Source organism: Nilaparvata lugens, chromosome 13, assembly GCF_014356525.2.
Source record: "Nilaparvata lugens isolate BPH chromosome 13, ASM1435652v1, whole genome shotgun sequence".
Classification (NCBI taxonomy): Eukaryota; Metazoa; Arthropoda; class Insecta; order Hemiptera; family Delphacidae; genus Nilaparvata; species Nilaparvata lugens.
In genome coordinates, this window is record NC_052516.1 from 23,005,824 (window position 1) to 23,020,283 (window position 14,460).

General features: G+C 34.4%; 1 protein-coding gene across 1 annotated transcript in view; it reads left to right on the forward strand.

Annotated features, from left to right (window-relative positions):
* LOC111051393 (homeotic protein female sterile) overlaps positions 1–10,553 on the forward strand; it is a 38,595-nt gene extending 28,042 nt beyond the window's left edge. The window contains exons 11-13 of the mRNA XM_022337903.2: positions 166–396; positions 4,337–4,572; positions 5,928–10,553. Of these exons, the coding sequence (XP_022193595.2) occupies positions 166–396; positions 4,337–4,572; positions 5,928–6,054 (594 nt within the window). The 3' untranslated portion in view covers positions 6,055–10,553. The remainder of the gene's footprint in view (positions 1–165; positions 397–4,336; positions 4,573–5,927) is intronic.
* The last annotated feature ends 3,907 nt before the right edge of the window (positions 10,554–14,460 follow it).

The following is a 14,460-nucleotide window of genomic DNA, read 5'->3' on the forward strand; positions in this document are numbered from 1 at the left end:
CGTCTACGACAAGTATGTACAGTATTACAATAATTGTCAATGCTATTCTGTGACATGTATCAATGAATAAATAAATTTATTTATTTAGGAGCGTCGCAGTAGATACGACTGTTCTGTATCCCCTATGACATGCAATTATAAATAAATAAATTTATGTGATTGTAGGAGCGACGTAGCAGATACGACCAATGCGTGGCGGAGACTCACCAGATGGAGCACGCGTGGACTGAGTTGAATGAGCTGTTGACCCGCTTGCATGAGAAGATGGAGTACACGGCCAACACCCTGCGTTGCACCAACTGCGGCAAACGACATCGCCGCACCCTCGCGCCGCAGAGGCCCACCTATGCCGCAAGGTACTGCCATCAGTGCAACATACACCATTCCGCCAGAGAGGTAAGCTGAATTGCATTTACAATTGTCCAACATTAAGGCCCGGTTTCTAAAACCTGCCAAAACTGTTAAAACTATTCCTTCCCTTGTATGATATTGCAATTTTGTCCCTAAAAAATCGAATCTCCGATTCGATACTCAAGATCGATAAAAGTCGATAGTCAATATGTGTGCTTAACATTGGGTGAAATTTATCAACTGTTTAATGATGTTGGAATATTTAGTTAATTTCTCTTTCTAAATTAATAAATTATAAAAACGAACAAAGTTAAATAAAATAAGAATAAAGTTTTATTGAAAATATTAATGAAATAATATTGTAACTTGATATTTTGGGATTTTATTGTTGGCAATGACATGACGTAGATTAGGTGTGGTTCGTGACTTAGACTCTTCTCTCAAAAAATGGCGTATGGCTTTGCGTCTTTTTTACAAGATTATGACTGCGTCACTAGAAACAAGATAACTCGTATTGAAATATAAAGATTGATCAATGAAGTAAACTGAGTAATTGAACTTTGAGGGTAACCGTCCACTGGAACCGTATTTAACCGATCCGTTCGGCCGTTGGAGCGAACGAATCTGCTGGCCGTTAATTCGGCCGAATATGGTCGTCCATTGTTGTGAAAAGCATAAGGCTGAGATGGGCTGGTCATGTGTGCAGAATGCCGGAAGGGAGGGTGCCAAAGATGGTGCTGGAAGGCAAACCCGGAGGAAGAAGACTACAAAGAAGACCAAGAAAGCGGTGGGTTGACGATGTGGAAGAGGATTTGCGAAGACTGGGTGTAAGAAGATGGAGAAGAACAGCAGAATGTCGAGAGGGGTGGAAGGATGTGGTTGTCAAGGCTGAGGCTCTACATGGGCTGTAGTGCCAATAATGATGATGATGATGATGATGGTCGTCCATTGGAACCGTTTACGTCAGTCTAGTTGCCATTTATTGAATTAACTACTATCATAGCCACAAAATTTTTCATAAAAAATGATTATATTGAGATTTTGAAAATTGAATTAGTTATCCACTAAATTAGTTATTAATTACTGAGCAATCTTTGTTTACAAATTCCTTTGAGCATCACGATGATGATATCTTTTGTCTCGCATATCCCACAATGGAACATGCTATTAAACCAAATCAAATCAAATCGTTTATTGCACAAAAATATATACAGAATACAACTGAAAGGAAATTGACAACTTTGTGCTACACGTCGGCAAAAGAAAACTTGTACGCCGACGTGGAGTCTTAATATAACTTATTCACTTATACATTAATCAGTCATTTTTCGCATTAAAACATCACTTTCCATTTCACTCTCTTCTTGTCCTGGTGACACAGACACCTGTTTACAAGCACTGCACTTCCATTTATTCCGATTATCCTTTGAAAGTTTTTTGAAGTTCTTTTCGGTTAAATAGTGGCAGATGTAATGACATTTTTGTTACACGAAGCACAAATTATTGAGTCTTCATCACTGAAATTGCCGAGGCAAACGTTGCAGTTATTCATATTTCAAACGTATCTATAATATGCGAGCTAAACAGAATACGAGTTTGATGAGTAGACGGTCACGATAAACAAGTCAGTACACTCAATAATAGATAAGCTGCAAACAATAGTACAAACAATAGTAGCTGCAAACTTATCAACTTTTCATTGTCCGTAGTTACAACTTTATAAAACAGAACAACTTCAAAAAACAAAAACAAACACTCGACTGTGAAACAATTTTAGGTTTGGAACACTTTGTTGTCTCAGCCTTAGACCAGTTATAGAATAGACAGGCTGGGAAGTCTTCCTCTGAATCCAACATCTACTGCCAAATCCACCCATCTTGACGTCACAACAGTGACGTCACTCATGGTATGGAAAACTTTCAGATTGTGTCTATTTCAGATTCATGGTGTTTTTAGGTTATTTATAGCTACGGGCAAAAACGATATCGGTTAAGTTATAATGTGTTATGTGGTATCGGCTTCAAAGTTATAATGTGTTTTGAAAATAATAAGGTACGGTAGCCTACAAAAATAATTTATTGTCATGCTGCAATGAGTTCACTTACAACATAACCAAGGATAATATTACAGTTACAACTTACAATATTTATGTGTATAAATTTCAACTTACGCATGAAAAGATATTCCACTTTTTTTCCTAAAAATTTCAGTGCAATTATATGCTGCGCAGGAGATTACCATTTTCATAAATAATAATTACATAAATAAATAACAATCTGCTATGGAAAACAAGCTATGTTTAACAACAATGTAAGTTAAACACCACAAACACTTACACAACAAACTCAAAAAAGTTTTCTATAATTTCTATACGATGCGTGACGTCACTGTTGTGACGTCAAGATGGGTGGATTTGGCAGTAGATGTTGGCTTCATCGACTTTCAGTATGAATATACAATGGGCCGTGTCTATTCTATAACTGGTCTAAGGTCTCAGCACGACTAGCTAGTTCAGCCGGATAGAGCCGGAAAATCTCATTCAATTCGGATCGAAAAATTGATCGGCCGGAGACGGCCGTATGAACCTGTTGCAATGGACGAGCATCTATTCCTTTGTTTGTTGCGGGATCGTTCGGACGAGGCTAGCTCGGACGAAAACGGTTCTAGTGGACGGCCCACCTAATAGTAATAATACAATAGTGAGGTCCACGTTATACGCCGTTTTCAATACGCCAATCCAATCAGCCATTGACACACCATTTTCACACCGATATCTCGCGACACCACAGGACACAATTTACTCTGATGGACAGTATTACAGAAGGCTGTGGTTTATAACTGCGCGAGGTCTACTGTTCACAGGACGCTCGATTTGGATGGATATTGTAAGCTGTTTTTAATGTGTTGTTTTTTTTTGTCAATAAAAATATTTGATTTGATTTGAATCTACTAGTTTCTAATAGAGGAAAATTTTGTTTTCACACGAAATATGTAGCCCTGCTTATTCTATTCTATTTAATAAATTGGTGATTCTAACAGCATCAAGTAGTTTCCATTCAATACATCTATTAATACAGCTTCCATTCAATACGTCTGTTAATGTTTTCATTCAATACGTCTACTAATATAGTTTTCATGCAATTTGTCTATGAATTGTGATGATGAGTATTGTTGGTTGATTTTTTATATCGTCTTCCAGGGTGAGAGCTGGTCGCTGGGCCTGGTGTGGCACTAATACGTAATAATTACTAGTAGTTCTATGAACAGTAGACCTCACGCAGTTTTCTCATCCACAAGTATCTGATGTCACCTGTTTGAAATGTTAACAAACTCAGTTCACGTTTGAATTTGTATTCAATATGATAATTCATCCAGTTCCGTGATAATCTTTCTATCAGATGAAAATATTTTTTTAAAAAATCAATCAAAAATAGTATAATTTCTTCAGTATTATTTAGTTCAATTAATTATTTCCAATCACTATTAAATTTGTTTTTTCAAATGTGAGAATATTGATACTGATGAACACGCATGATAATACCATGACTGCAAAAGAAAATATTGAAACCATAGACCTTATAGAAATAGACATGGCTTCTCCAGACATCTGTGTAATGAATGCAATGAATAATCCACTTGTCAGCTGATTGATTATGAATAAATCTATAGTCTGATTCTATTCAGAGTAGATGATAAAGTGATGTCAGAGTATGGAGGAATTCCTTTTCTTTCTATATTACCCTTAAAATGCAAAACTTCAAAAAACGACGCGCAGTTTAAAGAGGAATATTCCTGCCAAATCTCACCGAATTCTGTTAACGCGTTTGGCCGTAAATACAGACGAAAGAAAATCCTAGTTAAAACATAGACCTCACTGCGTTCGATCAATTAATGTTGTTGGTTGATGTTTTTATTGTTTTCCAGGCACTACTATGCTTGCATGGAGTGGAAATTATTAATGTTGTTGGTTGTGTTTTCCTTGCAGGGTGACATCTGGGCAGAGAGCTGGGCTCTGGGCCTGGTGTGGCACTACTACGCCTGCATGGAGGGTCAGGTGTACGACATCAGTGAGTGGGCCGCCTGCCAGGCGGACAACCTGCAACACCTGAAGGCCAACACGCATCAGGTGCAGTATCGCATTGTGCTCGGCAGACAGCAGACGGCCAAACAACAGCCACCCACCAACGCCAGTCCGCAACAGCATACGTCCGCCCGCACCACGTAACAATTTCATTTCTTTCAATTCAATTTATTAAAACACACAAAACAAAATAAAAAAGAATTACAAAACAAATAAAATACAATAAAAGATACAAATATAAAATACCATGGGCTTTGTGGTTGGGTGTGTTGGAGAAGAGAAAAAAAGAGAAGAAGATACCTAGCCAACTATGGTTTCCCATGTAATAGGCAGGCAAAGAAGAGAAGAGAGAAGTGTTGAGGAAAAAAGGGAAGGGAGAAATGGAGGAAGGAAGAAAAACAGAGGAATAGGTACGCAAAATAAAGGTAAACGAGTCCACTGAAAAATGAAAAAGAAAAACTAATGAAAAAACAATGCTGGAGCAGAAATCTTGAGTCTTATATATCTAAATGGAAGAAGAAATTACTGTATGTCCAGTTTTTTATATCCAGTTCAATTTTTCCGCTGATCTTATTGTCCATGAGAAAGTGATTTGGAATAAGGTTTATTATTTTAGTTCCTATGTAAATTAACTGCCTCCTTATACATTGAATATTAGTGATATAGGTTACATATTTTTTAGCAGTGACCCTTAGATTATGATAATTAAGTGTAGAGTTTAATGAGAGAAACAACAGTCAGCTTCTATTTACAGATGGAAATAAATTAGAAATTCCATTTGTTCAAGTTCTAATTAATGAATAATTATCAAACCAAAATCCTAATTAAATGCTGTAAATCACCCCGAAGTCTTCTGCTATGCAAATATTGACAACAGGGTTAGGCAGTTGAAAAACTGAAAACTTCATCTACTGAAATCTTGAATAATTTAAAATAGGCCTAAAACCTTGGTAAATTGAAGGCCGGTTTCCGAGCTCGGAATTCAGCTAAGTTCAAGAGTTTAAATAGCTTGAGTCGGAAAATTGGCTTTCTGAAACGGGGCGTAGCCGTAGTTTTTATAATAATCTTTATTTTCTCATTTCTGTAATTGGAAACGTTTTTCCTTGACGAAATGAAACATTCCTAAATAATTCAAAATAGCTGAATCTACACCATTTTGTTCTTTATTTAATTTTGTGTTGAATTTTCTAGTTTATCGAAATTTAATTTAAATATAGACTACGACTTCGCCCCGTTTCGGAAAACCAATTTTCTGACTATAGTTGTTGAAAGTCTAGAACTAAGCTAAATCCCGAGCTCGGAAACCTGCCCTAAGAATCTATTTGCAAAATTTCAAGTTAATCAGTTGAGTAGTTTATCAACACGTGGTGATGCGTCACTCGTGAATTTCCTATCCCCTACGTGTATAAGACGTAGGGGATTCCTTTTACGTGTATAAGGAAAGAACTCCTTTATTATATTAGAGATGATAATAATCGAATTTTTTTGTTTACAGCGAACCAGACTTCGAGGACTTTTTGAACAATTTGTACTCACAGTCTCCAAGCAACGGAGGTGGAAACATGAGTGGAGGAGACACTTCCGCTAGCAGACAGCGACGCAAAACTAAACGAAAGAAGTGACCGCAGCCGGAAAACTAACCTGCAAACAGACAAGGATAACTTAGTTGACGTAAAACTTACCGGAAACCTAATCTAAAAATTGACCCAACCGGAAAACTGAACTTATAATTTATATACTAATTAATTTGATCAACACACGTTGAGACCTTAGTTGATGATGCGACCACGAACCTAAAACTTAACGGAAGCCTAAACTGAATAATTGACCTAAACGGAAAACTAAACTTGAAAATTGACCTAAAAGGGTTGACATGTTAGATGTTAGGAAGGAAAAATTACCACCGACTAAAAACTAACTGGAAACTATTCCATATTGTAGACACCTCTTTTATTGTAATTTTATCCTATTTATTCATTGATTTTATAATAATTTACTTACACTAAGTACACAAACTCGCAGATAACAGATTTTTAAGTGACCTTGGACATATTAGAATTTTATGAATCTTGAGAATTTTTTCAATATAATTTTTGGATATTAGTGCTTAGAAACCGCCCCCCCCCCACCATAGATTCATAATGCAGTGATACTTATCGTATACAGCTAAATTCCAATGGAATTTAAAATATAATTAACCTTCAATAAGGTTACTTTTTTGAAGAGTTAATTGAAATGTAATAGATATTCAATGCAGCTCAGTTTCAGTTAGTATTGCTTGAAATTAGTTAAGAAAGTTTAAAAAGAACATAAAACTATTTCAACAGTCCAGTTTTTACGTTCGTTTTTGACGTTTTAAACACGATTGACTCCACATCAATACAATATTTAACAAGTCTCTTATAATAAACTATTTATCTTTTATTTGGATAGATAAATTAAGTAAATTTAAATTTACTTTCAAAACTGTAGTTTTTCAGTAATCCATTTTTGAGTGCGTTACCTTCAAAATAAGTAACAATTTTATTGCTATTTCAGTTTTGAACTTTACTAAAATTATTATTTTATTATTCTTTTATCAATTATCTAGTATTTCAAGAACATTGTACAGTCCTGATATCATTTTTTAATGGAATGATCTATTTTAATTGATTTAGTTCTCCTTTTTATTTCTTTTATTTCATATTAGTTCTGTTAATGCATTTAAATTTTTCCAATTCTACTGACATTTCAGTAATTAATTTTTAATTGCTTCAATATGAGGCTTTCAGTGATTATGAATCATTACTATTTCATATTAGATGTCAACTGCAGGTATTATTGGTCCAACTATACCATTTTATTATCACAATTTATCATAACATAATTTGTACAAATAGTCTCAATATATACAGAAACTTTATTATTTCAAACGTTTTTTCTTGCTGAAAATAAGCATTGATAACCAGAACTACATTACAAGCATTTTTGTAATTCATGTATGACAATAATTTTTAACTCATTTTATTTATTTATCATTTACAATCAACTTAAGGACAAAGAAACAGATTACAGTTCAAAACTTCTTTTCATCCCAATTTCATAAAATAAATTGTCCAAATAAAGGTTATGTGCGACTTTCCAATTCTTCACTAATTTCCACATTGAAACAAAACACAAACACTTGAAACGATTAATTTTGAATTTAGAAAGATTAAGATCCGAATTGATAGCAAAATTCCGTCTTCTTAGTACTCAAAACTGTAAAATAAATAATTATCTTAGGTTCTTCAATCAAACTTCTCAATATTACTATACTCCTTGAAGGATGTTGATCCGATATTCCCTTTTTTACTGTAGAACTTCAATATTTTCTTATTCATTAATCATATGCAAATACAGTTCAGGTAAAAAACATCAGGCATTTGCCCAAAACTGCTTTAAAACCCTTAATTTGGAATACACAGATAATAAAGTCTTACACAGATAATTAGTAATGGTTCTTCATAATAATTATATATTTGTGTATTTAGAAATTAATATTTGTAATTTAGATTCAAGTCCTTCCAAGACAATCCTTTCTTGCAATAGCGCTTCAATATTTATATATTTAGAAATCAATATCTATAATTTTGATCCAATCCCTTCCAAGACCAATAAATAAAGATGAAAACAGCAGTTTTTTTCAATTGTGATAAGGAATGATTTTCTATTTTTATAAGTTTTTTGATCATAGTTTTTATTTCGTAATCATAATTTTAAGCAGTAATGATATTCTCACCCATTGCTGAAGATATAAACCAAATATATAATTTACATAATAAAATTTCGATCGAGTTGAAAAAAATTGATAAAACGATTGATTAAGATTAAAATAGCCTACAGTAATGTTATCAACACAAAATTCCGATCGAGTTGAAAAAAATAATAAAACGATTAAGATGAAAATAGCCTACATTAAAATTACCAACTATTGGATTCTATTCTACAATTAAACCCCTCTTTGTAATTCTGCTATCATAAGTGAGTCTTGCCTTAATGTAATAAAGATAAGGACGAAGATGTTAGGAATATTAAACTCCCTTCAAATGATCTTCCCATGCTTTATGTTAATAGGTACCTCTGTATTTTCATGTTGACATTTCAAATAAATTAGGAATAGGGACTATTTTCTAATAATTCAAGCTAGAGAAAATATGTATCACTTTATTTTGTTCGGAAGAAAATTGTCTTGTAAATGTTCTGTAACTGAAGAACTATATCATTTTGAACTTGAATCTGTATCAGTGCCGGTTGCACAAACGCCGGTTAAATTTTAACCGTGATTAACTTGACAAGAACCAATCAGAGAAGGAGTTTTTAAAAACGCCTTCTCTGATTGGTTCTTGTAAAGTTCTTCTTCTTCTTCTTCTGGCATTACAGCTCGATGTGAGCTTTAGCCTCTCGCACTAGATCCCTCCACACATCACGGTCACATGCCTTTCGTCTCCATGCCACAACTCCCATCCTCCGGAGATCATCCTCCACTTCATCACTCCATCGATTGCGTGGCCTCCCTTGTCGTCTTCTACCCTCCATCCGGGCCTTATAAATTGCTTTTGGCATTCGTTGGTCCGCCATTCTCTCAACATGACCAGCCCAGCGCAATCTTTGTGATTTGATGAATCGTACCACATCCTCACCCTTTAGAATTTCATTCATTTCATCCTTAACTTGTAAAGTTAATCACGTTTAAAATTTAACCGGCTTTTGTGCAACTGGGCCTCAGTTTTGGTTGCCACTAAGGTTCAGAATGGCTAGCCAGATTGATGAATTAAAATATTTCCAATTTCAATTTATTGTAGTGAATTGCTAATTTACCCAATTAAGTTTTTCTAATCAGACTACGAGGAAAATACAGTCTGGCAATTCAACCTCTCTAATTTGGAGCCTCTCGCACACCTTTGCGAATCGCATGACGGGAGCGGGAGAATTTTCAACCGTGGTTGAATGGTTGAAATCGTTGCCGTTGTCGAATGCGAATCGCTGTGATGTGCGAAGGAATTAAAAGGCAGGCTAGTTAAAAAAGGGTTAGATACACGGACACCAAACCTTCATTGATAAAACCTTCAGTTGCTTTAGAATAATGTTAAATGTCATGTAGTATCAGATTTTTCATGAATGAAGGTATGTTGTCTGTACCTTTCTTAAGGTGCATTCCCACATATCAGTAATAGACTCAGTGACCGGAATAGTGGAAATTTATTTCCCATGAGTTTTAATGGGACTATTCACACGAGCGAGTAGTCCTATTAGAACTTTTGGGAATCATACTCTCACTGAACCGGACACGTTCACTGATACTGATATGTCGGAATCAGCCTTTATTGGTTCTGTAACTACCTTCTAAAATTAGACAGGTTCATTGCAGGAACATATTGTAGATTACCTAGTAAGTTAGAAGTGTTCACATTCGGTAAGGTAAATATTGTTGAATTAATTTTTTTTAATGTATGAATTCAGGGCTACTTTTTTGTATTTATAAAATAAAGTACCCTTAAAAATTAATAAAATAATATAACAAGAATACAAGTATTTATTTAGAAGTATGTTTTCTTGTTTTATTATTCTATTAATTTTAAAGTTACTATAATTCTATTTTATAAATTGTTGAATTAACTGCAACAACTGTGATAATTTTCTCCAATCCCTCTCATCAAATCCAGTTTTATATTCTTGCCAATTATATCAGTCTTGCCAACCTTACTTATTTCTAAACTTAGAGTGTTGGTTTCCCCATAGTTTCTTGTAGAATTCCCGTGGATCCGATTGTTGTAATTTTTTAATGTTTGTGATTTTATAATATCGTAAACAATGATGAAAATAGTGGATAATAACAGTAATTTTGCTAATGAACGGTGTAAACTATGTATTGTTAACTTCTAACTGGTATATTTTGTTCGTATGTTAGTTGTAAGTCGTGATGTTAATTCAATAACTAGATAAAATCCAAACGGTCGTCTTCAATGTGAATATAAATATGGTTAAATATTTATAAATATAATTGTTTTGTGAACTACATTTGTATGAAACTGTGGAAGCAGAAAATGAAAATATACTAAGCTTGAATATTAGATCAATTCAATAAAGTCTTTGAACAAGTTAAAGTGTATTATTTTTGCGTATTCCTCTTCTATATTCTATCAGAGACAAGCTTATGCTTATCCTTTTTCTATGATTCTATAGTGAGGTCCACGTTATAATGACAATGTTTGATTAGCAATGGTATTGCTATCCTTGTCTATCATTCAACAAAGCGGATAGCACTATCTCTTTCTCGCTTTGTTCTGTTGCCAGACCGTCTTTTAACATTGTAGAATAATTAATTAACAAAATATTTCATTTAAATTATGAAAATTCATTATAAAATTGTTTTGTTTAGTTGAGAAGTTGATATTGTGGTAATTATTCATATTGAATGAAAAAGACTAAGAAACAGAGTTTATCAGAGATTGACGATGGTGTAATAACCGACCCGGTCTTTCTAAGTATCAATAAATCTGTGGTTTTTGACAATTTCTTAGTCTTTTTCATTCAACATTATAAAATTATTGAAAACTATCATTTCATGCTTAATAAAGTATAATTGATTATTTTAAACGAGAATGAACAGTTAATATTAATTACATCAATAAACCTGTAAGTTTATCAGCTACCGTCTATAGAAGACATTAGTCTATGACAAGATAAAGGATTGGCAACAATGTTCTCCTATATTTCTCCATAGGAGAAATTAACTAACATTATAACGTCATCACTATAGTTATCACTATAGGTATGGTGATCAACTCTAAACTTATAAAACTATAGTGAGGTCCACGTTATAATGGCAGTATTTGATTAACAATTGTGTTACTATCCTTGTCTATCATTCGACAAAGCCGATAGCACTATCCTTCTCTAGCTCCGCAACGTTACCAGATCTTCTTTTAACAATTTAGAAACAACATTAATTATAGAATATGTGATCTCAATTATGAAAATTTATTATTCAGTCTTTGAAAAATATATTTTCTTGTCGAATAGAATATGATTGATTATTTTTAGCAAGAATGGACAGTGGATATTGCACCAGATATACTGATACCAGCAGCTATCCTATATAGAAGGCAGTGACAAGACAGAGAATCGTCAATGCTGTTCTATCTTTCTCAACTGCCACTACAACAATCTTTTAGAAAAGTCACTAATATGGTAGTACACCACGTTTCTGGTAACTTTTTACTGGTGACTGGAGTTATTATTGACACACAAAAATCAAAATAATCGTGAGAAAGAAAACTGCTGATGAACGCGAATAAGACTGCCACTCCATTGTTCCATTGTCTCGGCTGCTTGGCTGAGCCTGGATGGAGGAATCAAATAACCGACTGGTTTGATCTTTCGTCTGTCCACCAGGCGGAACTACGCCGACCATTGCTGGGTGGAAGATGTTACTGCGGCCGCTCGCATTCCCACCAACGCTGCTATTATTTGCTGTCTCAGCGCCTAGTCCGATTCAGCCAAGCAACCAGCCTGCACTGCGGATCTAGGTTTAGTGTCGAACCTTCGGACTGGAAGAATTATTTACGTATGGATGAAGATACCTACAACCATTTACTTCGTTTGGTAACACCGATGATTACAAAGAGAGATACAGTCATGAGACAGTGCATTACTCCCCATGAGAGGTTGGCTGCAACTCTACGTTTCTTGGCCACCGGGATGAACTATGAAGAGCTGAAGTTCATCACAGCGATATCACCGATGAGCCTTTCATCGAGTTGAGCTTCTTAGTAACTACATCTTTTGTAGCTGTGGGATCAACAGTTTTAAAAAAATCAAGGATCATCTCCAGAGCAGCGTTCCTTTTTACCTTGTCATGGTAACCAGGGTCTGTTATTTTCCACAAACAGGTATGATCCCTGTACATCTCGATCACAGAGATTACAAAATCCCGGCTCGAACTCATGACAACACAACAACACAAGAACAAAACAACAATCAAAACAGCAATCTATCCTTCCAAGTCAACGGTCTGACACGCACTGAGACGGGACAACCCACAGGTTTCCACATTCACGGTCGTTCCGTCGTTCCAGCATGCCATCGAGATTCCCCATTCACGAGGAGTTGGAGTGACGTAGGTTTGGCGTGGCGCGATGGATTTTCAACCGGTTGGAATTCCATCGAGCCTCGTCGCTCCACCAAAATACGAGCGCGATTCACCATTCACGTCGTTCCAATGGCACGCTACCGTGCCATTTGGCTTGTTGGAACGCTCGTCAGTGGCCAGCTTAAGTCTATGACAAGATAAAGGATTGGCAACAATGTTCTCCTATATTTCTCCATAGGAGAAATTAACTAACATTATAACGTCATCACTATAGTTATCACTATAGGTATGGTGATCAACTCTAAACTTATAAAACTATAGTGAGGTCCACGTTATAATGGCAGTATTTGATTAACAATTGTGTTACTATCCTTGTCTATCATTCGACAAAGCCGATAGCACTATCCTTCTCTAGCTCCGCAACGTTACCAGATCTTCTTTTAACAATTTAGAAACAACATTAATTATAGAATATGTGATCTCAATTATGAAAATTTATTATTCAGTCTTTGAAAAATATATTTTCTTGTCGAATAGAATAGGATTGATTATTTTTAGCAAGAATGGACAGTGGATATTGCACCAGATATACTGATACCAGCAGCTATCCTATATAGAAGGCAGTGACAAGACAGAGAATCGTCAATGCTGTTCTATCTTTCTCAACTGCCACTACAACAATCTTTTAGAAATTTTACTATTTATAAAATTTGGAAACAGAGCAGTTTTGGGCTAGGCCTATTGCTCTTCCCATTCATATCTATAGATTTAGTTTATATAGATAATCTATTATAGCATAAATCTGATTAAGAATAGGCCCTACATACATTTTAAGAAGCTACAGATTAAGGCTGTGCAAAGGCTAAAAATAAACTTTGTAATGGTGATATTTTTCAAAGTTTTTTGATTTGTGTATTATGATCAAGCTATCAAAATGAAAAAGTTTTCTCTGAAAAACATTACTTTCTGAGATATGAGCGCCTAACGTTTAAATTTTTTGGAGAGAATATTTCAAATTCGGTAAGAGATAAATCCATGAGATTTGAAGGATAAATTCTTCATAGATTTGTTGATATAGTAAAACAAAAATTTTCTAAAAATATAGATTTTTGTGAAAGTTATTCAATTTACCAAAAATAACTTTTATTTGAGTTATTTTTGGTAAATTGAATAACTTTCTCAAAAAATGATATCTTCAGAAACTTTTTGTTTTACTACATCAACAATACCATGCAGAATCTATCCTTTGAATCTCATGGATTTATCTCTTACCGAATTTGAAATGTTCAGTCCCAAAAATTTGGACTTTAGGCGCTCATATCTCAAAAAGTAATGGTCGAAAAAAAATTTTTTCTGAGAAAACTTTTTCATTTTGATAGCTTGATAATATACAAATCGAAAAACTTTGAAAAATATCACCAGTAGAAAGTTTATTTTTAGCCTTTGCACAGCCTTAAGATTTGTGATTGTATTGATAAACTATAGGTAGCTCGTGCTCCGTAAGGGTCTTAATTGAAAACTTGACAAACTGAAATCTTGAAAAAATCAAAATAGGCCTATAACCATCCTCGGTTAATTAAGAATCTATATGCAAAATTTCAGTTTAATCAGTCCAGTAGTTCAGACGTGATGATGCGTCAAACATAATTGTCCTATCCTGCACATGTATAAGCCAGTTCTTTCATTTATTATAGTATAGATAACGTGGACTTCACTATTATGATAATACAAAAATAATATTATTATGATGTGTAATTATATTTGTTCAATTACACAAGATTTATCTGTTTGAAATAATTATTGCTAAAGGAAATGCGAATAGTGAGTGATCACTATCAGGCTCTCCAAACAACATCACTAAACTAGATTCCCATTTGTCAATGTCTGCTACAAAAATCGTAAAAATGAGTTAATT